Genomic DNA, 25,368 nt, shown 5'->3' on the forward strand with positions numbered 1-25,368 from the left:
CTGCAGGACGACCAGGGGACATCCGGACGGGCACAGCGGGCTGTGTGAAGTGTGCTTCTGAGAGAATGACAAATACAAAGGCCCCGAGGGGGACAAGAAAGCGCTGTGTCGGGCGCCACCCGCATCCTCACTCTAGCAGCCAGCCCCGGGGACGGGCATTACTCATTCTCATCTCAGACGTGGAGGCTGAGGCTCTGGGAGGCTAAGCAATGTGACAAAGTTAGTGTCACACGGCAAGTAAGGAGCAGAGACAGCCTCCACCTATATGCGCCGCTGGATCCACCTCCCTTTGTCCTGCCCCTCTAGAACCAGGAACCCTGCGCCTCCTGGTCCAGCGACTTTGACCAGCTGTAACCCCAGTATCAGAATAGCTCCGGTCCGAAGGCGTCCCTGAGGTTCCCTCCCCCTCTTCTCTTCCTCCTGCTATGCTCCTGAACCCTAATGGGCTGCCGGTCTCCATTGGCTGTGCTCAGTAAGTAGGGTCCAGGTGATGGGTCTTGATTGGCTGTGCTCAGTAACTAGGATCAACGTGAAGGGCCTCTACTGGCTCTGCTCGGTAACTAAGGTCAAGGTGATGGGTCTCTATTGGCTGTGCTCAGTAACTAGGGTCAAGGTGATGGGTCTCTATTGGCTGTGCTCAGTAACTAGGGTCAAGGTGATGGGTCTCTATTGGCTGTGCTCAGTAACTAGGGTCAAGGTGATGGGTCTCTATTGGCTGTGCTCAGTAACTAGGGTCAAGGTGATGGGTCTCTATTGGCTGTGCTCAGTAACTAGGGTCAAGGTGATGGGTCTCTATTGGCTGTGCTCAGTAACTAAGGTCAAGGTGGTGGGTCTCTATTGGCTGTGCTCAGTAACTAGGGTCAAGTGATGGGTCTTGACTGGCTGTGCTCAGTTAGGAGGCTCAAGGTGGTGGGTCTCTATTGGCTGTGCTCAGAAACTAGGGTCCAGGTGATGGGTTTCTATTGGCTGTGCTCAGTAACTAGGGTCAAGGTGACGGGTCTGGACTGGCTGTGCTCAGAAACTAGGGTCAAGGTGGTGGGTCTCCATTGTCTGTGCTCAGTAAGGAGGGTCAAGGGGGTGGGTGCCGCGCCTGCCTGGCCAGCCTTCGCCAGTGGGGAATACCCCACATGCATTTCCACCCCGCGCCCCAACCCCGCTGCTGTAGGCGCGTCCCACCCTCCAACACGTCAAACGCCTTTTCTAGCGTCTTTGGCCAACCACCTGGCCAACCACCAGTCTCCCGCGCCCGGCTCCGTGGCCGACGATGCGCCGCGGTTCCCTGGCCCACTCCGCGCGCTCTCGGGAAGTGCCCGTCGCCGGCCCGCGGGCGGTGCCAGGCGGAGCTCACCCCAGGCTGAGCTGGCGAGCGCCGGGCGAGGCGGGGCGGCGTGGAGCGCCCTGCTGGGGAGGAACATTCAGTTCTGGGAGGGCGGCTGCCAGGCGCGCCGGTGCCGAGGAGACGTCCGGCCGGGGCTCTAAGCCAAACTGTGAGTAACTCGGCAGGACCGGCCGCGGCCGCGGCAGAGGTGACCCCGCCGCCCGAGGACTGCGCCCGTCCCTCCCGCCCGCCCGCCCGCCCGCCCGCGCTGAGCTCCGGGAGCCTGCCCGCTTCGCAGACCCGCCGCGCTCGCTCGCCCCGGTTTTCACAGCTGACTGCGCCTGCCTTCCCGACGGGACGGGACGGGACGGGGCCAGGACGGAAGACGCTCCGCGCTCCCCGGACCGCGCCCCAGGGCGCCCTGGCCGCCCCCGCCCGGGAGGGCGAGGCCGCTGCGCCGACTCCCGCACGGCCGCGGGGCCACCAACCGGGTTCCCTCCTTCAGCGCCCCCCGCTGCCCCCCGGCCCCGCCCCGCCCCGCGGCCTCCCCGCCTGTGCCCGCGGGGCCGTCCGCACAGCGCCCCGCTGCCCAGCTTTGCGCCTAAGCTCCGTCAGTCCTTCCAGCTCAGCGGGCACGCGGGGCAGCCGGCGCTGGCGGCCGACAGCCGGCTGGGGAACCGCGTAATCGAGACACGACCCACGCACCCCGCAATCCACACGGGCAGTGTGGGAATCCGTGGTTTCCACGTGCTCACGGAGCTGTGCAACCCCACCGCAATCCTGCGGGAACACTTTCATCCCCCCGAAAAGAACCCCCAGTTCCTTGGTTCCCCAGCCCCCCAGTCCCCGCGCCAGCCCCAGGCAACCACTGTTCCACGTTGTGATTCTGCAGGGTTCCTGTTCTTGGCCCTTCCTACCCATGGACTCATGGAACACGCCACGTTTCCCCACCGGCTTCTTTCACTTAGCGCGGTGTGTCCAAGACCCGCCCCCCCCAATCAGCGCTCCACTTTTTCATGACCAAATAATATTCCGTTGAGTGGATGTATTCTATTTATCATCAGCTGGTGGACATCTGAGTGGTTTCTGCTTGACTGTTGTGACTGGAACTGTTACAGGCATTCTGTACAAGCGTCTGTGTGAACGTGTTTTAATTTCTCTTGGGAATATACTTGGCCATGGGGTTGATGGGCCTATGATAACTCACTGTTTAACTTTCTGAGAACTGCCAGACTGTTTTCCAAAGTGGTTGCTCTACTTTACGTTCCCACCAGCAGGGTAAGAGGGTTCCTATTTCTACACGTTCTCCTCAGCGTTTGTTACGAGCCGTCCTTTTTATCATGGCCATCCTAGCTATGGACGCCTCCCTGTGGTTTTCACTGTGTCCCTGATGACTAGCCATGGTGAGCATGTTTTCATGAGCTTATTGGCCCTTTGTGCCTCTTCCTTGAGGAAATGTCCACATGGATCCTTTGCACATTTCTTATTTGGGTTATATGTCCTTTTATTATTGAGTTGTATTTATTTTCTAGATACAAGTTCCTCGTAAAATATATAATTTGCACATGTTTCCTCTCATGTGGATTGCCTTTTCACTTAATTGGTAGTATCTTTTGATGCACAAAAGTCTCTAGTTTTGATGAAATTCAATCTATATATTTAATTTGCCTGTTTTGTTGCTTGTGCTTTTGGTGTCACATCTAAGAAACCATTGCAAATCCAAGATTATAAAGATTACTTCTAAGTTTTCTTCTAAGAGTGTTACAGTTTTCACTCTTACATTTAGGCCTTCGATCCATCTTGAGTGAATGTTTGTACATGGCATCAGATAGGGATCAGACTTCATTCTTTTGCATTGAGGATCCTGCTATCCCATCACCATGTGTTGAAAAAACTACTCTTTCCCCATTAAATTATTTCAACATTCTTGCTAAAAATCAATTCATCATAAATGTGAGGCTTTGTTTCTGGATTCTCAATTCTACTCCATTGATCTATATGTCTATCCCTTCATCAGCATCAAACTGTTTAAATACTAGGTTTTGTAGTAACTTTTGAAATCGAGAAATGCGAGTCCTCTAACTTTGTTCACTTTCTAAATGGTTTTGGCTATCCTGGATTCCTTACATTTCCTTATAAATATTAGGGTTGGCTTGTCAGTTTCTATAAAGAATATACCTGGAATTCAAGGACAGATTGTGTTAAATCTCTCAATCAGTTTGAGCAGTGTTGTCATCTTAACAACATTAAGTCTTCCGGATGTCCTTCCATTTATTTAACCCTTCCTAATGCGATTGGTACAGCATATTGATACACAAACCAGAATCCAGTAGCACTTTAAAATCACAATATGCCACAACCTGTTAGCAACAAGGGTGGTGGCCTCCTATGGGGAGGGGTGTGGGAGTCTTTTGGGATGAAGTTAGTTGCATGTGTGTTTGCTTTGGTAGTAGTTCATCCAGCTTTGCACTTTTCTAGATGCATGTTATACTTCCATACAGAAATAACTAAGTTTATTTAAACAGGAAAAAAAGCTCAGCACTGCAATTAAGGTTATTCCAAGAATGCAATTGTAATGACTGATACTTATAGAGCATTTACTGTAAACTGGGCTCTGCCGGAGGACCTTATATATATTTATTCATTTATATGCTGCAACAGTTCTTTGAGCTAGGTGGTATTGTTGACTCTGTTTTAGAAAGGAGGCAACAAGGGCACAGAGAGACTGAGAAACTTGCCAAGGCCACACATATAGTAAGTGGGAGATTTGGGATTTGAGCCGGTCAGCCTGGCTGCTCAAACTCTGTGATACAGACTCTGTTGGTACTAGAGGAACTCAACGCTGGTTAAATGACTACATTACCCTCCTTAGGGACTAAAGGGTACTTAATAAAATTCAACACCCAATATCAACATGATATAAAACACATTTAAATTTGAAAATGCATCATGTTTAAGGTTGGAGCACTAGAAACATTTTCCATTAAAGTTAGGAGGAAGGTAAGAAAAGTAATATTGCCACTGCCACTTAACACTGTTGTAGATGTACCAAGGTTAAAATATAAGTTTAAGAATTGCAAAGTGAAGACAATATGATGCTTATTTCCAGGTAATACGATTTCATATCTAGACAATCCAAGGGTAAGATTGGAAAAATAAAACTAAGATCCAAAATCAATAGCACCTCTATGTTTAAAAAAAAAAGCTTGAAAACAAAAGAGAAGCAACAGTTGCACTTTAAAAAAGCACCAACACCCACTGGACAAAATCAGCAACAACAAAAATGAAGCAAGGTAAAAGAGCAAGTGAAAATACATACCCTGTTCATCAATAAGAAGATTTAATGGTGTAAAGATGCATATCGTCTTTAAATTAACCTTTATGTTTAGTTTTATATCAATAAAAAATACACTATGAAGTTTTTTGGAAGTAGACTCACTGAGTCTAAAGTTCACATGGAAAAATAAACAAGTGAGGCTAGCCAGGAAAATTCTGAAAAGGGAAAGTAATAAAGAGGGATTAGCCCTTGGATGCATTGAAGTGTCGTATAAAGCTGCATTGATGAATAGAGGTTTGTGCTGGTACATGAAGAGAAAGGCCAATTAATGAAGCAGATTAGAATCTAGAAATAGACCCAAATACGTCTGGGAGGAGAGTACAGTCATCCCTCGTTTTACTGTGCCCCGCTTCACTGTGCTTCCCAGATACCCTGTTTTTACAAATCAAAGTTTGGTGGCCACCCTGCATTGAGCAAGTCTATTGTCACTATTTTTCCAACAGCTTCTGCTCATTTCATGTCTCTGTGTCATATTTTGGTAATTCTTGCAATATTTCAAATGTTCCCCATTATTACTATATTTGTTATGTGACCTATGCTCAGTTATTTTTTATGTTACTTTTATAATTGTTTTAGGGGCCCATGGACTATACCCATATAAGATAGCAAACTTAATAAATGTTGTTTGTGTTCTGACTGCTTCACCAACTGGCCTTTCCTCCTTCTCTCTCTCTCTCTCACTCTCACTCTCACTCTCTCTCAGGCCTCCCTATTCCCTGAGACACAAGATTACCAAAAGTAGGCCAATTAATAACCCCACAGTGGCCTCTAAGTGTCCGAATGAGTACATGTGACTACATGTCTCTCACTTTAAATCGAAAGCTAGAAATGATTAAGCTTAATGAGGAAGCTTAATGATTAAGCTTAGTGAGGAAGGCTTGTCAAAACAGAGACAGGCTGAAAGTCAGGCCTCTTGTACCAATAGCCAAGTTGTGAATGCAAAGGGAAAGTTCTTGAAGGAAAGTAAAATTGTTACTCCAGTGAACACACAAATGATAAGAAAGTGAACAGCCTTATTGCTGATATGGAGAAAGTTTTAGGGGTCCAGATAGATCAAACCAGCCACAACATTCCCAGAAGCCAAAACCTAATCCAGAACAAGGCCCTAACTCTTCAAATCTGTGGAGGCTGAGAGAGGTGAGGAAGCTGCAGAAGGAAAGTTGGAAGCTAGCAGAGGTCTGTTCATGAGGTTTAAGGAAAGAAGCCGTCTCCATTAACATAGCAGAGCCAGTTGAAGCAGCAAGTGCCGATGGAGAAGATGCGGCAAGTTATCCAGAAGATCTACCTCAGATGATGAAGGGGTTTCCATTAACCACATATTTTTAATGTAGACGAAACAGCCTCATTTTGGAAGAAGATGCCATCTCGGACTTCCATAGCCAGAGAGGAGAAGCCAATGCCTGACATCAAAGCTGTAGAGGACAGGCTGACTCTCTTGTTAGAGGCTAATGCAGCTAGTGACTTTAAGTGGAAGCCCATGCTCATTTACCATCCCAGGGCCCTGAAGAATTATGCTAAATTTACTCTGCTTGTGCTCTACAAATGGAACAACAAAGCCCGAAGGACAGCACATCTGTTTTCGATGTGGTTTACTGAATATTTTAAGCCCACTGTTGAGACTTACTGCTCAGAAAAAAAGATCCCTTTTATTCCTGCTCATTAACAAGGTACCTGGTCATCAAAGAGCTCTGATGGAGATAAAAACAATATTAAAGTTGTTTTCATGCCTGCTAACACAACATCCATTCTGTAGCCCATGGATCAAAGAGTAATTTCAACTTCCAAGTCTTATTATTTAAGAGATAAATTTTGTAGGGCTATAGCTACCATAGACAGTAATTCTTCTGATAGATCCAGGCAAAGTAAATTGGAAAGTATCACATAATCTCACTTATGTGTGGAATCTAATGAACAAAATAAACCGATGTACAAAATAGGCCCAGAGGCATGGAAGCATGGCACAGACTGAGGGATCTCAGAGGGGAGGGGCCAGGGAAGGTGGGCAGAGATTAAGCAAAGAACTTATATATGCCTAATCCATGGACACAGACAATAAGGTAGAGAAGGCCCAGGGTGGGGCGGGAACTGGGTGGAAGGGGGCAATGGAGGAAAAATAGGGGATGTCTGTAATCCTCTCAACAATAAAGATTAAAAAACAAAACAGCGAAAAGAAAAAGAAATCCTTCTGGAAGTAATTCACCATACCAGATGCCATTAAGGACACTTGTGATTCATGGAAAGAGGTCAGAATATCTACATTAACAGGAGTTAGGAAGCAGTTGATTCCAACCCTTATGGGTGGCTTTCAGGGGTCCAAGGCTTCAGTGGAAGAGTAACTGCAGATGTGGTAGAAACAGCAAGAGAACTAGAGTTAGAAGTGGAGCCTGAAGATGTTGCTGAGTTGCTGTAGTCTCATGATGGAACTTTAATGGAGGAGGAGTTCTTCTCATGGATGAACAAAGAAAGTGGTTTCTTGAGATGGAATTTACTGCCAGGGAAGATGCCATGAAGATGACTGAAATGACAATAAAGGATTTAGAATATTACATAAACTTAGTTGGTAAAGCAGCAGCAGGGCTTGAGAGGATTGACTCCATTTGTTTTTAAATTTATTGATTTTGAGAGAGAGGGAGATTTGTTGTTCCACTTATTGATGCATTCATTGGTTGATTCTTGTGTATGCCCTGACTGGGAATCGAACCTGCAACCTTGGCGTATCCAGACAACACTCTAACAACAGAGCTACTCAGCCAGGGCTGGGTTGACTTCAATTTTGATAGGTGGCCTACCCTGGGTAAAATGGTATCAAACAGCATGACTTGCCACAGACAAATTGTTTGTGAAACAAAGAGTCCATCATTGTGGCAAACTTTACTTTTTCTTATTATTTTAAAAAATATATCTTTATTGATTTCAGAGAGAGGAAGGGAGAGGGAGAGAGAGAGAGAAACATCAATGGTGAGAGTCACTGATCGGCTGCCTCCTGCACGCCCCTCTCCGGGGATTGAGCCCACAACCTGGGTATGTGCCCTGTCAGGGAATCGAACCTCGATCTCCTGGATCCTAGGTCGATGCTCAACTGCTGAGCTACACTGGCCGGGCTAAATTGATTTTTTAAATATTGCTTTTGTATTCTACAACTCTGCGCAACTCACTTATTAAATCTAGTGGTGTTGTTTTGTAGATGCTATAGAATTTTCTGTATAGATGAAATGCTATGTGTGAATAAAGACAGTTGTACTTCTTTCTTTCCAAGCTTTTGCATCAGCCAGAGCCCCCAGAACAATGTTGGACAGAAGAGATGCGAGCAGGCAGGTTTGTCTTCTTCCTGGTATTAGAGGGAAAACATTCAGCATTTCGTCACTGAGTATGGCGTCAGCTGTAGAATTGTTGTAGATGCCTTCATTGTGTTGAGGAAGTTTCTTTCTATTTCTAGTTTGCCATGAGGCTTAATTTTGTTTTGTTTTTTAAATCAGGAATGAATATTGCATTTTGTTGAAAACTTTCTCTGCATGTATGGAGATGATCATACAGTGTTTCCTTTTTAGTTTTACAATTTGAAAAATTACATTAGTTGCATTTCTGGGATAACACCGCTTGGTTGTGAACTATTGTCGTATGTGTATATGATGGGTGTTTTCTGTTTTGTTTTGTTTTTGCTTTAAATTTGTGTTCATTAGCGATGGTCTGTGGTTTGGTTTTGTTTTTTCTTTTTCTTTTTCTTTTTCTTTTTTTTTTACAATGCCTTAGTCTTTGGTACTAGAGTAATGTTGATCGCATAGAAGTAATTGGGAAATATGCCTTCTCTTTATTTAATTTCTGGAATAGTTTGGTAGACTTTGTATTATTTATTTCCTTAAATTTTGGTAGAATAAATAAAGCCATCTGGACCTGGAGTTTTCTTCGTGACAAAGTTTTTAACTACAAAGTTAAAATTTTAAGTAGATATAAGACTATTTAGCTAATTTGTCTCTTCTTGAGTGAGCTTTTGTAGTTTGTGCCTTTCAAAGCATTTGTCCACTTTACAAATTGATGAATTTTTTGGCATAAACTGGTTCGTGATAGTCCCTTATTATCACTTTAGTACCTACAGAATTTGTGGTGATATCACCTCATTCGTTTCTGATATTACTGCTTTATATTTTCTATCTTTTTTTCCTGGCTAAAAAATATGAATTTTATTGCTCTTCTCAAATTTTGGTTTCACTGATTTTTCTTTATTATTTCTCTGTTTTCTGCTTCACTTATTTTCACTCTAATCTTTATTGTTTTCTTTCTTCTCTTTATTTTGAGTTTCGTTTGCTTTTCCTAGCGTCTTAAGGCGGAAACCGAGATCGTTGATATCAGACCTTCTTTGCTCAGGTAGATGTTTGGGCGCTGTTCAGACTCCTGTGAGCGGGGCATGAGCGGCGCTCCGCACGTTCTGGGGCGCCGTGTCTTCATCTCTCCTCCACTCTGATTTCCCTTTTGGTTTCTCCTTCGACCTTTGGGTTATTTGAAAGTGTGCTGTTTTGTTTCCAAATCGCTAGGGATTTCACGGATCTCTTTCTGATGTTAATCTCTAATTTTATTCCATTGAGGTATGAGAACATATTGTGTTTGATGGAATTCTTTTTAACATATTGAGATTTGTTTTGTGACTCAGAATATTGTTTATCTTGGTAAATATTTTGCATGTGAGTGAAAGGAATGTGTTCTCGGATGAAGTGTTCTAAGATGTCAGCTCGAGTTGGTTGACAGTGTTGTTCAGATACTCTGTGTTCTTACTGATCACTGTCTACTTGTCCTGGCAAATACTGAGAGAAGGGTGTCAGAACCCTTGGCTACGTGTTGTAGATTTGCCCATTTCTCCTTGCAGTGCTCTAACTTTTCCTATATTCTAAAGCTCTTCCAGCAGCTGTATAAATTTAGGACTACTGAGCCCTGTTGATGAATTGACTCTTCCCCCCCTGGTAATATTCTGTGTTCAAAAATCTCTTTTGTCTGATATTAATATAACCACTTCAGCTTTCTTTTTATTAGTGTTAGCTTAGTTTACTTTTTCCATCCTTTTGCTTTTAATCTATTTGTGTCTTAGTATTTAAAAAGGAGTTTCTAATAGGAAGCATATACATAAATCCTTCTTTATTTGTCCAGTCTGACTGTCTCTGACTTTAAATTAGGAGGCTTAGACTACTTACACTTAATGTGACTTAGTAGATTTTAAATTTACATTTGCCTATTTGTTTTCTATTTGTTCTTTGTTTCCATTTTCCTTCCCCCCATGCATACTCGTAGTTGAGTAATTTCTATGATTCCATTTTACCGCTTTGTAGGGTGTCAGAACCATTCAATAGTTAGAGGACAGTCTTTCAGCAAACGGTGATGCACAAACTGCATATCCACATGCAGAAGAGCAAAGCTGGACCCTCGCCTCACACCTTTTTACTCCTTTCTTGGCTTATTTGATATAACTCTCTATTGTGTTATTTTAGTGGTTGCTGCAGGTTTGCCTATACGTCCTTTCATTGCAGTTGACTTACCGTCTACCTTAGCTCATAGCCTGCCTTTGAGCAGTATTATACACCTTGGTAGATAGAGGTTACAGAGCAATTCCCGTTTTCCCCTCCCGGAGTCTGTGCTGTCTTATGTTTTATTTCTACCTGTGTTGTAAACCCCACAATTCACGTGTTTCTCATTTTTGTTTTAAACAACTGTATTTTAATGACATTTAATTAATGAAAAATGTTTTTATATTTACCTATGATGTACCTGTTTAGGTACCATTTGCAGTGCTCCTACTTCCTTAAATAACTGGATTTCCATCTCATCTCACTTTCTTCTGTCTGAAGGGCTTCATTTAACTTTTTTTTTTTTTTTGTAGTACAGGTTGCTGGTGACAATTCTTTTGGATTATCTGATTCTGAAAAGCCTTTATTTCAGCTTTAATTTTGAAAGTATTTTTGCAGGTAATAGAATTCTAGGTTGACCTTTTTTTTTTCCCCTTTAAATGCTTGAAATATATTGTTCCACGGGCTTCTTACTTGTGCTTTCTGACAAGAAGTCTGCTGTCACCAGACTCTTTATTCTGTGGTCTGTAACATGTTTTCTTCTCTGGCTGCTTTGAAGATGTTTCTCTTAATCATTGTCTTTAAATGATTACCGTAGCATTTCTCCATCAAAATTAATGAACTGAGAGTGAAGGAGGTTGGCCCTTAAAGAAAAGTAGGGTGCCATCATTGCTTGTTTCATTCAGGGAAAAAATAGGGAAACAACAACTGATTATTTTAGCAGTGAATGTTGAGGGACATGGTAAGAGGGAGAAATACCCACTTCATCCTCAACAGAGCAATGAAGGTGCCTGGGGGGACTGCTGGCACACAAGGGCATTATAGAAAGGATATTGTTTGCATCTGTGAGATAAAGCGAAGCCCAGCAGTTTGAAGAAGCCAGGCAGACGTCTAGGCGAATCTGGGCAGGTCTTGCTGGACGTCAGGATGGCAGCAAGCAGGCACCTGGGAGAGCAGTGTTGCACCTTGACTCACACTGTGCAACTGCTTGGAGAAAAGATGACATTCCATCTTCATCATTCAACAAATATTAATTCAATGTTTACTATGCCCTGGGCACTGCTCTAGGTGCTGGGAAGTACAGCACTGAACACAAGAGACAAGCTCCCAGGGGAGACTGGGTAAAAGCAAGTTATCTCATGAGAACATGAGAGTTTCCAACCATACGTACCCAAGGGGTTCTTTTTTTTTTTAATACTCACTCGAGGATACTTTTTCCACTGCTTTTTCCATAGAGAGTGGAAAGGAGAGACAGAGACAGAGACAGAGACGGAGACAGACATCAATTGCTTGCCTCCTGCACTGGCACCCGCACAAGCCCTGACCAGGGCCAGAGATCGAGCCTGCGACTGGAGTACGTGCCCTTGGTGGGAACCAAACTGGGACCCTTTGGTCCGCAGGCCGGTGCTCTACCCACGGAGCCAAACTGGTCAGGGCCAGGGGCTCTTTCTAGATGGCCGAGTTCCTACCGGAACATGGGGTTCGGGTCAAGATTCAATAAAGCGTTAGTCAGTCTTGGTACCTGAATCCCATCTATGCTACTCTGAGCCCCGGGGAGTCTCAGGGAAGGCCTGGCACGGGAGGGACCCTCGGCGTTGCTCTGAAGCCTGAGTCTGCCAGGCAGTGCGGGAGGCGCCGGCTCAGAGGAGACCGCACTCAGGTCAGAGAGGCACTGATGACTCCAGAAAGTACCAACAGTTCAGCGTCACTGGGGCACAAACTGGGAACTCTGGGAAACGGGGCAGGTTAGGTGGTAAGGGTTCCGACGATATCCTGTAGAATATCAACAGCCATTCAAGGATTTTAAGCATCAGCAGGACCTGAGTGATGTACTTGTTATAAAGACCACTTTGGTGGCAAAAAGCAAAGCGTGGAAAAATCGTTTTCATTTAATAAATATTATTAAGGGCCCAGATGTACTGGGTATTGTGCTAGATGCTGAGGACATGGTGATGACAAGGGAGCATGGTCTTTGCTCTCCTGGAGCTTACGGAGAGTCTGGAGAGTCAAAGATTAAACGAGTGGCGGCCGGAATGCTTCCTGCAGACGTGCTCGCGCTGTGAGGAAGCAGAGGCGCCTTTAGGGAGTGACTGGGACCCTAATCCGTAAGGCAGGGGGCAGTCTTTCCTGAGGCAGGTACCTGGGTTAGGAGCTGGAGGACGGTCGGCAGCAGGGTGGTGAAGGAGCTGCACCTGTTAGGAAATGAAAGCGAAACTGGATTGTCTGGAGCGTGGGGGGAGTGTCTGGTGACAAACTGGAAGGACACGGCCGACTGTGGTAAAGATGTTAGGCTTTGAATCAAGAGCCCGGGGAAGCCTTTGAATTGTTTCAAGCTGCAGAGTAAGATGATCGTTTTCCTTTTAAGAAAAGCCTCTCAGGCTGCTATTTGGGGGATGATTTTAAGAGGCGAGGAGTGAACGTGTGCGGGGCTGAGAGGACCTGGAGCCACCAGAACCTTTCCTGGGACTGGACGTGTAGCCTGGTGTAACCATTTTTGAAACATTTTATAGTTTCTTATAGAGTCAAAAAAATGCCCTTCTCCTGTGAACCAGCCATTCTATTCCTAGCTATTTATCCAAGGAAAGTAAAAACATATGTCTGCTGTCCACAAAAGAAGACTTGTACAGGAGAGTTCACAGCGGCTTTATTCATAATAAGGCCAAATGTCAATCAAAGGAGGGTGGGAATCAAATCCTGCTGCATTCATTCAATGGGATACTTTTCAGTGTTAAAGGGAATGAGCTCCTGTCCGGCCGGGCGTGGCTCAGCGGTTGAGCATCGACGTAGGATCCAGGTGACCGGGGTTCGATTCCTGGTCAGGGCACAGGCCCGGGTTGTGGGCTCGGTCCCCAGTCGGGGGCGTGCAGGAGGCAGCCGATCAGTGACTCTCTCATCATTGATGTTTCTCTCTCTCTCTCTCCCTCTCCCTGCCTCTCTCTGAAATCAATAAAAATATATTTAAAAAAAAATAATAATAAAATTAAAGGAATGAGCTCCTGATACGTGCAACAACGAGAGCGACTCCCACAGGAGGAGCCGGGCACAAAAGGACATACCCTGTATCGCCCCATTTCCAGTGTCAGGTCCTGGAACAGACTGGCGCCCCTCACGGTGGCATCACTCAGAGAAGTGGTTTCCTGGTGCCAGGTGTGTGCGCTGGGGAGAGCAAGTGAGTCACTGAGAGGGACACGTGTTCTCTGGGGTGGCGGGAGCGTCCTATATATTGATTGTGGTAGTGGCCACATGGGTGTATTTATTTATCAAAACTCATTGGCTTTTTCAGTTCACTTTACTGTATGTAAACCACAGCACAGCAACAGAAAGGAGGAAGGAAGCAGCTCGGGTTTTCGGAGCGCACTGTGGTAAAGCAGGGAAGGAGCGGAGAGAAGCCGGGGACGGGGACCTGGTGGAGTGGCTGTGCCATGGGGCTGACCCCAAGGCCCGGCTGGGCCCGGGCAGGCCCCAGGGAGGCGCGTGTGCGGCAGGGCGCAGGGGAGTTCCCGGCGAGGCCTGGAAAGGTCAGCCTGGGGGCGCTGGCCCGTCCTCCTCGCCTCACCCTGCTCTTCCTGTCTTGCCCGAGTCTGTGCTGGAGCGTCCGGCTCCCGGGGCCCAGTCCTCCCCCCGCTCGCTCCCAGCGGTGCCCAGCACAGTGACCCCTCGCCGCTGCCGCAGGGAGTTGGGGAGAGGCCCCGAAGCCCCGCTGGTGGTCACACAAGGGTTGCTATTAAGCCTCAGTGGCTCGGAGCCGTGGATGCTGGACAAGGTTAGTCCACAAAACCGAGAGGCCCCCTCTCACTGGACATCCACATAGGCAAAAGGTATGTTTTTAATTATCTGAGGACCTAACCCTCACTTTTGCAGGTGTGATACACCCTGAAATTTCCTGGAATGCAATTACGGGATAAATTGAGGGACAGTCGTCTCCTAGTTGTTTAGAATTTGGCTGGACCTTGTTCTATGTTCCAGAAAAATCTCCCGCCTCACCACAGGTCTTGGGTGTGAACAGCCAGTGAGCCTCTGCTGTGTAGGGGCCAGCGATCGCCCACCTTGCTGAGCCCCAGGGCAGACCCCACACACATGCTTGCTGAAAGACATTTTATTTTTTATACCTACTTTTACCTTGTTTCTCTTTTATATCAGAGAGAAGTCATTAGATACGTATTTTGAAATTGAGTGTTAGGCAATTTATATTATCTGTGTTTACTGCTTGGGGATAGCAAGGGGTGGTGTTATAAAATAACTATCAAAGGGGCTGCGGAGTCCAATATGGTTGGGAAAAAGAGATCCACAAGGTAGTAGTTAGTGACGTGGGCTTGGGCACCAGATTGCCTGGCTCTACTACACTACTTACGTGACTTTGGGCAAGTTAATTACCCTCATCTCTAGCATTCCTAGCTCACAAGACCATGTGAGGACAGTAATAATAAGTTAATATTTGTAAAGCACTTAACTTAGACCAGTGCATGACTGGCATATATTAAGTACCAAATAAATTTTGCTTAAAACAAATACACAGTCTCCAGAAAATTTTATTCATGTTTATGCCTCGATTTCCATTTATATGTTATTGTGGAAATTCTTCTAAATTTAAAAATATTTTGAGTGAATTTTACCTAAAAAATATTCATATATCACCCAGCCGGCGTGGCTCAGTGGTTGAGCATTGACCCATGAAGCAGGAGATCACGGTTCAATTCCCGGTCAGGGCACATGCTGGGGTTGCAGGAAACAGCTGATCCCCGGTAAGGGGGCGTGCAGGAGGCAGCCGATCAATGACTCTCTCATCATTGATGTTTCTCTCTTTCCCTCCTACCTTCCTCTCTCTGAAATCAATAAAATATGTGTGTGTTTTTAATATATATATATCTCATGATGGTATTTTATAGTAAAGCCCTGGAAGGAAAAAAAAATCATCTTCTTTCAAGTATATGATTTCCCAAGTATTAGGCTAGTCATTTGGAAGAACATTTATTTCCTGGTGACTTCAGGAACCAAGCTAAGAACCCAAGAAAGAAAGACAAATGGATAAAATGCCTTATTTAAATTTATACAGCCTCTATTTCTTATATGCCTATTAAGGAGAAGCAAAGACCTTTCTGAAATAGTCATAGAGTCTTCCTGAACAATTCCATAAAAAGTTATTATTGAAAAAGCATTTAACATCATATACATTAAATTCTCTAACTATAGACTTCAACCACGAGGCCTGCAAAAAATCTATTTAATCTAGGGACTATGCTTGTTGTGGAACATGGTCCTGGCTGACTTAAGTGAGCTGTGTTAATGAAACCCATTCCTCTATAGAGGACTCTTTCTAGTTTTTATCCTAATTGATTATTCAAGTAGAATAAAAATGGTGCCTCCCGTGGATCCAAAGTATGAAATCTGTTTTCGTGCAGGAGGAGGAGCCACAGAGTCGACCCTCCAGCCCGCCGGGGCGGCGGCTGGGTTGGCGGGCGCCCGGCTGCGGCCGCCCCCCACCAGCAGGGGGCACACGGGAGCAGCGGCCCACGGTTCTCCGTCGTCATTGCTTCTCCCCCCCCCATTCCTCTCTTTGAAACCAGTAACAACATATAAAAAAACAAAACAAAACACTGAGTTATTCAAAGCTTAGAAATCCTAATTTTTAAAAAATGTTAGCTAATCGTGGCAGCTGTGCAAATGTTGATGAGTATTACTGTTTTCATTGCCTGATGCTGTTGTGGAAAATTATTCATAAACCTGGTGTGAAAGCATATGGATTCATATTTTTTTAACTCCTAAAGAAATACTGAAATATAATTTTTAATATTTAAAGTAGAAATAACTATAAAAGAAAACCAAACCAAATATATGTGTGGATGAACTGAGGCTAGGGATGATGGCAGAAGGAAAGGCACTACCATTTATTGGGTGCCCCCTGCATTTTAGTTTGTAAGCCTGATTTTTAAAAAAATTGTTATTTTCTCACATTCTCATTGTATTTAAAAAAAAAAAAAAGCCAGAGGCATTAAGAGAAGGAGATTAACATTTTGGTGCTGTGCGCTGGGACTTTCTGTGCATTCGTTCAGTTGTTTATTACACGTCTCCCGGAGAGGACCGGACGCCCGGGGCGGTGTCCTTTCCTTTCAGTCGGGAGAGCTGGGCACGTCTTAAAGCCGGCGGGAGGACGCCGTTCGGCAAGAGGAAAATGGGATGAGAGAGGAGTCCCCTATCTCAGAGTAAGGACGATGTCGAGCACAGGGAAGAGCCATTTTCGGATTAGGAAGAACAGCGTTTTGGAGGATGGAAGCGGCGCCCGTGAATGCCGCCGTCTCGTGCGCCCCGCCCGCGCGCCCCGTCTCGCGCGGGCAGCCAGGGCCGCCGGTGCCCACGCGCGGCCCGCGAGCCGCCCGGCGCCCGCCCCCCGGCCCCCCGGCCGCCCCAGGCGCCTCGCGGCCGTCCCACCGCAGGGATCTTTAAAACACGCGCGACCCCCCCCACTGTCAGGGGCGCCGGCCTCTTTCCTTAGCCGTCAAATAAAAGATGACAGCGACGTGCACCGCCGTCCGGTGCGCGTGACCGGGACGATCGTTTCGGTCGGTGCCGCAGAATTTTCGCGATTCGTCTGCGGGCCCCGAGACGCAGGAGGCTGGCGGTGCCCGCCCTGCGGGGCGCGGGGCGCGGGCGCCCCCAGCCCGCCGGCCTTCGGGCCGGGGCTCGCTCACGTTGGGCGGTGAACGGCCTCCGGGCCGCGAGGGTGGTTTTCTGGCGGGAGCTGGGGCGGGCGCGCGGCCGCAGGCGGGGGAGCCTCGGGAAACCCGCCAGCTCGCCGCCGGCTCGCGTCCCCGCCCAGGCCGGGGGCGGGGGGCGGAGGTCAAACAGCCGGCTCAAGGTCAAACTTAATCACAGCCGCGGGGCCCGTCGGGCTGCCGCAGGGGAGAATTTGCGGTTTCGGATATTGTCTTTTTTTTTTTTTTTTTTTTGGCGTGACTCGGCGGGGGAGGGGCGGCGGCAGGAAAGGGAACTGGTGTCGCAGCGGCGCGGGGAGCGCTCGCGGCAGATCGGGGCGCGGCGGGGCTCGGGACTCCGCGGGCCCTGGCTCCGCGGGCGCCTCGGCGGCGGCTCCCGGGGCGGGGCCGCGGGGGCCGCGGGGGCCCGGCCGGCGGGCTGCGGCCCAGGGGCCCGGCGTCCATCTTGAGGCCGCCGGCCGGCGCCCCGGAAGGGGTTGGGAGCGGGGCATCCACTTCCGGCCGGGGCCTGCGGCGGCGGCGGCGGCGGCGGTAGCGGCGGCGGCGGCGGGTCGGTGTAGAAAATGGCGCTGGCGCGGCGGCTCGGGCCTGTCCCCGCGGCGCTGCCGAGGGCTTGAGGCTCGCGGCCTCCTCGCCGCGCCCACTCGCTCGTGCACTTTACACACATGAGGTGAACGGCGTGGGGCCTCCCTCCGGCGGGAGGAGCCGCGGGCGCTGCCGCAGGGCCCGCGACCGCGGCGGCGGCGGCGGCGGCGGGCAGCCCGAGCGCTGGGGCCTGGCGGGGCGCGGGCCGCTGGGCTGCGGGCGCGGGCGGGCGCCGGGGCCGCCGGGCGGGGGCCCGCTGACGGCCGTGGGGCTGCGGCCCCGCCGCCCGCCGCCCCGGCGGCCCCTCCCCCGGCCGCGGGCCGCCTCTGCCGCAGCAGCCCCGGTTCACGCGCATCCCTCTTTTTCTTTTTCTTTCTGTTCCAGAGAATTGGAAGCTAAAGCTACCAAAGACGTAGAGAGGAATCTCAGCAGGTAAGACGGGCGCCCGCTCGCCCTCGCCCGCGGCGCGTGCCCCTCGCGTGCCCCCCGTCGGGTCCCCGAGCCCCCGGGTCACGGTCTGCGCGGCAGGGGCACCCTCGGGGCGGAGGCCCGGGATCCCGGAGGCAGGGCTGCGGGCGCTGCGTGACGACGCGCGTTTGCCGTTATGGGGGGCAGCGAAAAGCAATTCTTGTAAACTTAGTTAAAGCGTTCGCACCCTCTCAGGATTTAATTAGGGGACTTGTGCATTAATTACTATTGTAAGTGGTTGCAGGCATTGTGTGACTCACGGTTGAGGCGGCCCTTATGGCGGGCTGTCAAACTGTTTTGGCTTCCCCGTTATTACTTTGTAACTCAAATTGTTGCCTTCATAAAAAGATACTATGTGTTCGCATCTTTTTTTCAACACTGGAGTCTGGAGGATTCTGTTGCACTGGAACCAGCTTTGCCCTTGAACTTTACTAAGCTGAAACTGCGTTTTGTTTTCTTTCGAAAGTACATTCCTGTCTACGCTCCTTTTATAGGCTGGTAAAGTAATTAAAAATATGTTCCCAGTAAGTGGTTATCATTCTTCCTAGGCCTGGGTGCTTTTGCACAGGTAGCTTAAATCATCACCACAGAGGGAGTTTTTTGTGTTTTAAATGATGCCTTTACGGAAATATTTAGCATTATTGAGCTGTAATTGCTTAAGCATCAGAGCAGTGCACTGTGTTTAACTCTTTTTCACGTTTCCTGCCTTACGGTCTTTTCCTTTTTTATGTGCTGCCTTCTTTTGCATCATTTTGGGACATTCAGAGGAACTTCTAGATTAACCTGATCAGTGAGCAGGTTGCTTTCACTTGAACGGAATAAAATAAAATGTCTCCTATCTCAGGTCTTAATGTAGTTTGTGCTTGATGGTTGTAAGTTTTAGGTTTATATTGAGGTTAACACACAATGCAAATTGCCTCACTATTTTTTACCATATAGAATCATTTCAAATTGCTGGTCTTTGAGTTTTTGAGATAGGAATTTCTTACAGTGATCATTAAAGATTCTGTTCAGTTGGCAAAGGGTGGGCATCAGTGACTACCAAATAAGAGATTTTCTGTTATTCAAAATAGTTATGGAACCATTTAAAGGTAATTAAGCCAGACATCACCTACTTAACTGTTCTTTGGACATTTAAATAACTTTTGCTGTCAAAAGCCATTAAGGATATGTTAACACCTTGCTGACCGGCTTTTTCGAGCCAGAGCTTGCCCATGTGGCAGGCTGCTTTTCCATGCTTGAATACTCATGACCATTCAGCAAGGTGTTTAAAGTTATTTTAAATTAATGTAAGTTAACTCATGACCAGTAAGCAAGGTGTTTTAAGATATAAAACAAGTGGAGTTTTTAAGGGGTAATTTCAGCAGCAGAAAGGAGCATGAAGTTCGGGTCTATTTCTCCCTCCGTCTTTGCTTTGTCAGGTAACTGTATCAGTATAATTCCTGTAGAGGTTTTCTGGGACTTCATTAAAAAGTGGTCTCTACCACAGGTATAGTTTTCATATGTGATTGCAGTCAGTTAGGCAGAACTTGGAGTCTCTGTATCAGCTGTGTATCAGAGTTTGAATCCTACCTCTGCCAGTTACAATATGACCTTGACTCTTGGCGGTTCACTTAGCCTCTCTTTGCTTGAGCCAGACAGTTGCTAAGGTTCTGTAGGCCTCTTGGGTTATATAAAAAGGAGTCAAGTGTTGTCCCTAGCCATGGAAAGCTTGTACAATCTAGTAGAAAGACTATAATAATTTCATAAATAACTAATACAGGGTCGGCGATGGTACGGGTCCAAAGAATACACCGTCTCATTTATGTACTTGAGGATCTTCAGTGGTCAGAAGGGACGGAAAGGAAAGTACCCAGGAGGTTACAGGGTCATGTCTCCTAAGGGCTGTGGGGGCACATTTCTTACGTGACGAGTGCTCTGTGGGGGGAGATGTGATTAGGTGGGCAGGTGCTTCCTTCCACCTTTAGCTCTCCTCTTTGCTCCCTTTTCCCCAAATGAGCGTCTCTCTGTCTTTGCCCAGGTGTGCCCTTCCCAGGAAGTCCAGGCACTGTTCACTTTGTAAATGTTTCTTGAGCATCTTCTATATTCCAAATGCACGACAAGGCCTAGGGAGGAGAGGAATGAAAGGAGCTAAATTTATTGAGTGCTTATGTCTGCCTAATATATTTTTCCAAAGACTTTAAACAAACTCATCTGATTCTTGGAGCATTCTTTGAGATAGGTGCTCTTATTACCCCTGTTTATAGATGAAGACTTAGAGGCAACAGAAAGGTTAAGTAGCTTTCCAGAGGCCACACTGCTGGTAATGGGAGGAGCAGTCTGGCTTCAGACTGTATTGTCTCTGATTAGAGACATGCTTTTTCATCTTGAAATATTTGAATCTCTGGGGAGACAGAACCCACAAATACATGCAATACTTCTAGATCGAAGTTTCTCAACCTGGGCACTATTGACATTTTGGACCAGATAGTTTGTTACTGTAGTTTCTGCGCTGTGCATCGTAGACTGTTCAGCATCTGCCAGCAACACTCTTCACCCAGTTGTGACGATCAGAAATGTCTTCAGATGCTGCCAGATGCCCCCTTGGGGGGTGCCCACATTGCCCCTAGCTGAAACCACTGTTCTAGGCCTTTGTATTTCTTGAAGGTAGCCATGCTAATGTTAAATCTTTAAATGTTAAATTAATGTCAGTTAATTTAAACATCTTCTAATACCAATGTAGTATAAACCCCACTGTGTGGACCCCTGTCTGGAAGCTGTGGTCCCTGTGTCAGATCCATGTTGCCATTCCTCCGCCAGGTTACAAGTCCTCAGGACAGTGCCAGGCAGCCAGTGCCCGGCCAGTAAAATTGGCATGAGACCAATTTAGTTTACCACCGTAGGTAAACTATCTTCATTGTTGGCCATTAAAGTTGTCTCTTTATGTCAGTATGATAGGCGTTCAAAAGAGGGCTCTGTGATGTCTAGGTGGGGGTGGTCATTATTGGAACTGAACTTTAAATAATGGAATGAATTTTGAAAAGCAGAGAAAAGGGCAGTGTAACAGCATACAATCCAGAAAGTACAGGGCATTTTGAAATAGCAGTGAGAAGTTCGATTGGATTGGCATGTAAGGGTGGGACAGATGGAGAGGTTCTTGAATATCAGATTGAGGAGCTATTCCATGCTTTCCGGCAAAGTAGTGAGATGGTAGGGAAATGATAACTAGTGATCTAGGCAAGAGGTGATGAAGACTGAACTGAAGTGGGATAGAAAAGGTGAGAGTGTCACATACTGAGGAAGTACAATCTGGGACGAGTTGTGAGAGGAGTCTGAGTACACATGGCCCTTCATCTTGGGTGAATGGGAGATTGACCCAGCCTCTAACAGAATAGAGGTCAGAACAGAAGTAGGGGCACATCCCTTGTGGGTGCACTCCCAGCCTCCAGTTAAGGCACATGTGCGGGAGGCGGCCCGCTGATGTGTGTCTCTTACACCGTGTCTCTTACATTGATGTTTCTCTCCCCCCTCCCTCCTACTCTCTCTGAAAAAGCAATGGGAAAAATGCCCTTCCATTAACAATTTTAAAAAATCATTCTAACCCTAAGCAAAGAAGCAAGAATGCTACAGTGAACACCTGTACAGGGCCTGCCTAGATTTACCGAGTATCACTATCTGCCACATTAGTTCTGCCGGGCCACGTCATCACATGCACCCCCTGGGAGCAAGGGCATTCTGCGGAACAACAGGGATCCCCACGTACAAGGAAGTCCACTTGGTTACTGTCTACTGGGTCCACATTCACATTTCCCAAGTTGTCCCAACAACGTGTTTTTATGTGTTAAATCTGAATTGAAGCTTCGGTGCCTTCACCGGGGCCGCCTGTGGTGGCCTTGCCTGCGAGTCCCCGCGGAAGGAGCATCTCATCTTCTCATCCCCGGTCCTGCCTGACGCCTTGGAGTAGTTCAGAGTAGTCATGGTTGCAGGCTTCAGCTGGATGTGTCTGCTGTTTCTGTGTGATTAGTCAGGTTAGACCTTTTTGGCAGGAGTATTACATAAGTGATACGTGTTCTCAGTGTAGGCCCCCCGCTCCTCGCCCACCACCCTTCCCCCCCACACCACTTTAAAGTAAATTAGCAAAGTTTACCCGTATGCAGTATGTTTACCCTACGCTAAATTTATTTTACAATGTGCCAGGTAATTCATTTAATCTGCCTATAATTTAAATTGTTGAAATTACAATAATTTCAGGTCTTCAGGTTTAAATTGATCAGTTGTAAGATTTGGAAGGGAGCTTTGTGGTTGGACATCAGAGTTGCCTGTTTTCAGCTTTCACCAGGGATAAACTTAGGACCCTGGTAAGAGGGTGAAACATAGAGCTGGGCTTGTGGCGTGCGCCCTTGGGAAGACTGCCCTGTGGAAGGTAGAGTGGCATCGTGCTGCCAAACGGGTTCTCCCCTGAATCCCACAGCGGGGCCGGATGTCAGAGGGTCCCAGAGACTTTAAGATTTAAAAGAGAAAGTAACGTTCTTTTCAAAACGAATATGAAGTTAATATAGTTTAAATTTTTAGTAAAGTCTTATTTTTAAAATGATTTGCGTACTCTGTCAGTTGGCTGTGAAGCGGGATCCCAGCATTTCTGCTCTGTAATGGGGACGGCACTTTGCGTTTTCAGCAGTGCTGGGTAGTGTGTTCTGTTGCGGTGACTCAGCTGACTCCAGTTCAAGTGGACTGTTCAAAACAGATTGGAACCTGTGCGGAATTTACACTTTGAACCTTACAAGATATTTTCTGCAAACAGTGATCGATTGGGTTTTGTCTAATAACAAACAAGGTTAAACCAAGTCTCTCGTTTGCTGTTCTTACGAGCGGTTTTAAGTCAGCTAGCATTTATTCAGCAGCTGCCTGGAATATGTTTATAATTTTGACATCTGTGTTTTGTGGACTTTAGTCCCTTCTTTCTCTTCTTCTGAAATATCCTCCCAAAACACAAATAGTGCTGTGTGGTGCTTAAATGCGCACTGATTTTAAATGGATTTTAAGGCATTATTCCACTCTTTGATAATTGGCCATACCGAGGACATCAGAGAAATAGGTTTTATCTGCTGTTCACTTGTGAATCCATAGGTAACGTGAGGCATGCGAGTGAGACACTCACTTGTAAAGAGGGGGGACATACGTGTGCATTCTCTGCTCTGCTGCAGGTTAGCCGCCTCAAGTGACAGTTCTGGGCCTGTCGTCACTCACTGCTCTTGGAAAGCTTTGCCCACTCCCTAGTGACTCTGGAGTTTAAGCCCGCTCTAGTCTGTGCTCAGCTTATCTGTTTAGCTTTATGCCCTCTACCTCTTGTCCTGTCCTCAACTCCTCTTTCTCTGAAGGTTCCCTTCAATTTCTCCCTGAATTTTTTATAACAGCTTCATTGAGATAATATTAACCCTTTTAAAATAGATGATTCAGTGGTTTTCAGTGTGTTCAGCGTTGTGAGATGATCACAGCTCCTTGATTTCAGAACATTATAATTATAACCCCTGAAACAAACCCCTGTGCCCGTTAGCGTTCACTCCCCACTCTCCCCGGCAACCACTCGTCTACTCTGTCTATGGGTTTGCCTACTGGGCATTTCATGTAAATGGAATTGTACAGTATGTGGCTTTTTGTGTCTTGCTTGTTTCACTTAGCATGTGTTCAGAGTTCACCCATGTTGTGTGTGTCAGCACCCCGTTCCTCCTGTGGGCTGGAGGTACTTCATTGTGTGGCTGTGGTGCATTTTGTTTCTCCATTCATCAGGTGGACACCAGGGTGGTTTTCATTTTTTGCCTATTATGACAAATGGTGCCATGCACATTTGTATATAAGTGTTTGTGGGACATATGTTGTCGATTCTCTTGGGCATATACCTAGGAGTGGAATTGCTGGGCATATGGTAACCCTGTTTAACTTTTTGAAGCACTACCAGACTGTTTCCAAAGCCGTTGCGCCATGTGCGTTCCCACCAGTGCAATGACAGTTCTGTTCTCCACCTTCGCACCAGGGCTTGTCCGTGCTCTTTTTGATTGTAGCTGTCGTGGTGGGAAGTGGTATCTCCTTGTGGCTGTGATTTGCATTTCTCTAATGACTAATGATGAGCATCTTTTTATGTACTTATTAGCCAATGTGTATCTAGTTTGGAGAAATGGCTGTTCAAATGTGCCCATTTTTAAATTTGGTTATATTTTTATTGTTGAGTTGTAAGAATTTTTCACATGTTCTAGATACAAGTCCTTTATTAAACAAGTGATTTATAAGTATTTTCTCCCATTATATGGGTTGCCTTTTCACTTGATGTTGTCCCTTGAAGCACAAAAGTTTTATTTTATTATTATTATTATTATTATTTAAATACATCTTTATTGATTTCAGAGAGAGGAAAGGAGAGGGAGAGAGAGAGACAGAAACGTCAATGATGAGAGAGTCATTGACCGGCTGCCTCCTGCATGCCCCCAACTGGGGATCGAGCCCGCAACCCGGGCATGTGCCCTGACCAGGAATCGAACCCCGATCACTTGGATCCTAGGTCAACGTTCAACCACTGAGCCACGCCCAGCTGTGCATGCACAAAAGTTTTAAATGTTGGTATATCCGGTTTACCATCTGAACCATTTTTGAGTGCACATTTCAGTGATATCGAGCACATTCACAGTGTTGTGCAGTGATCACCACCACCCATCTCCAAAAGTCTTTTCATCTTGCAAAATTCGCCCCTCTCCTCAACCCCTGGCAACCACTATTCTACTTTCTGTCTCTATAAATTTATTCCACATGCTGCATGTAAGTTTGTCCTTTTGTGACTGGCTTATTTCACTTAGCATAATATCCTCAAGGATCATCCGTGTTGTCACACATCAGGAAATTGATTTGTGTATGTTGATCCTGTATCCTGCATCTGTGCTGAACTCCTTTCCTGTTTCCAATAGAGTGTGTGTGTTCCTTAGAACTTTCTCTATATAAAATCATGTCATTTGTGAGTAGAGATAGTTTTCTAACTTCCTTTCCAGTCTTGGTGCCCTTTATTTATTTTCCTTGCCCAGTTTTTCTGACTAGAAGCTACATTACAGTGCAGTGTTGAATGGAAGTGGTAAAAGCAGACATCCTTGTCTTGTTTCTAATCTTAGAGGAAAAGCACGCAGTCTTAAAAATAAGCATGATGTGAGCTGTGGGCTTTTGGTAGATGCCCTTTATTAAGTTAGGAAAGTTTCCTTCTGCTCCGGCCGGTTTGGCTCAGTGGTCAGAGCATCGACCCTCAGACTGAAGGGTTTTGGGTTCAGTTCCGGTCAAGGGCACGTACCTCAGTTGCAGGCTCGATCCCTGGCCCTGGTCAGGGTGCGTGGGGGAGGCAGCCTGTCAGTGTGTCTCTCACATCGGTGTTTCCCTCTCTCTCTCCCT

At 46.7% G+C, this 25,368-nt stretch overlaps 1 protein-coding gene across 6 annotated transcripts in view; it reads left to right on the forward strand.

Annotated features, from left to right (window-relative positions):
- The window catches only part of TNRC6A (trinucleotide repeat containing adaptor 6A), a 171,514-nt gene that overhangs the window by 65,774 nt on the left and 80,372 nt on the right, over window positions 1-25,368 (forward strand). For 5 of the 6 annotated variants that reach the window (XM_087815850.1, XM_087815853.1, XM_087815851.1 and 2 more), the window contains exon 3: window positions 17,884-17,931. In XM_087815850.1, the coding sequence (XP_087671976.1) occupies window positions 17,884-17,931 (48 nt within the window). Of the gene's footprint in view, window positions 1-17,446; window positions 17,585-17,883; window positions 17,932-25,368 lie in introns of those variants that run through there. The other variant, XM_087815852.1, reaches the window with a different exon arrangement.

Source organism: Miniopterus natalensis, chromosome 3 (assembly GCF_054644295.1).
Source record: "Miniopterus natalensis isolate mMinNat1 chromosome 3, mMinNat1.hap1, whole genome shotgun sequence".
In the NCBI taxonomy this organism is placed as follows: Eukaryota; Metazoa; Chordata; class Mammalia; order Chiroptera; family Miniopteridae; genus Miniopterus; species Miniopterus natalensis.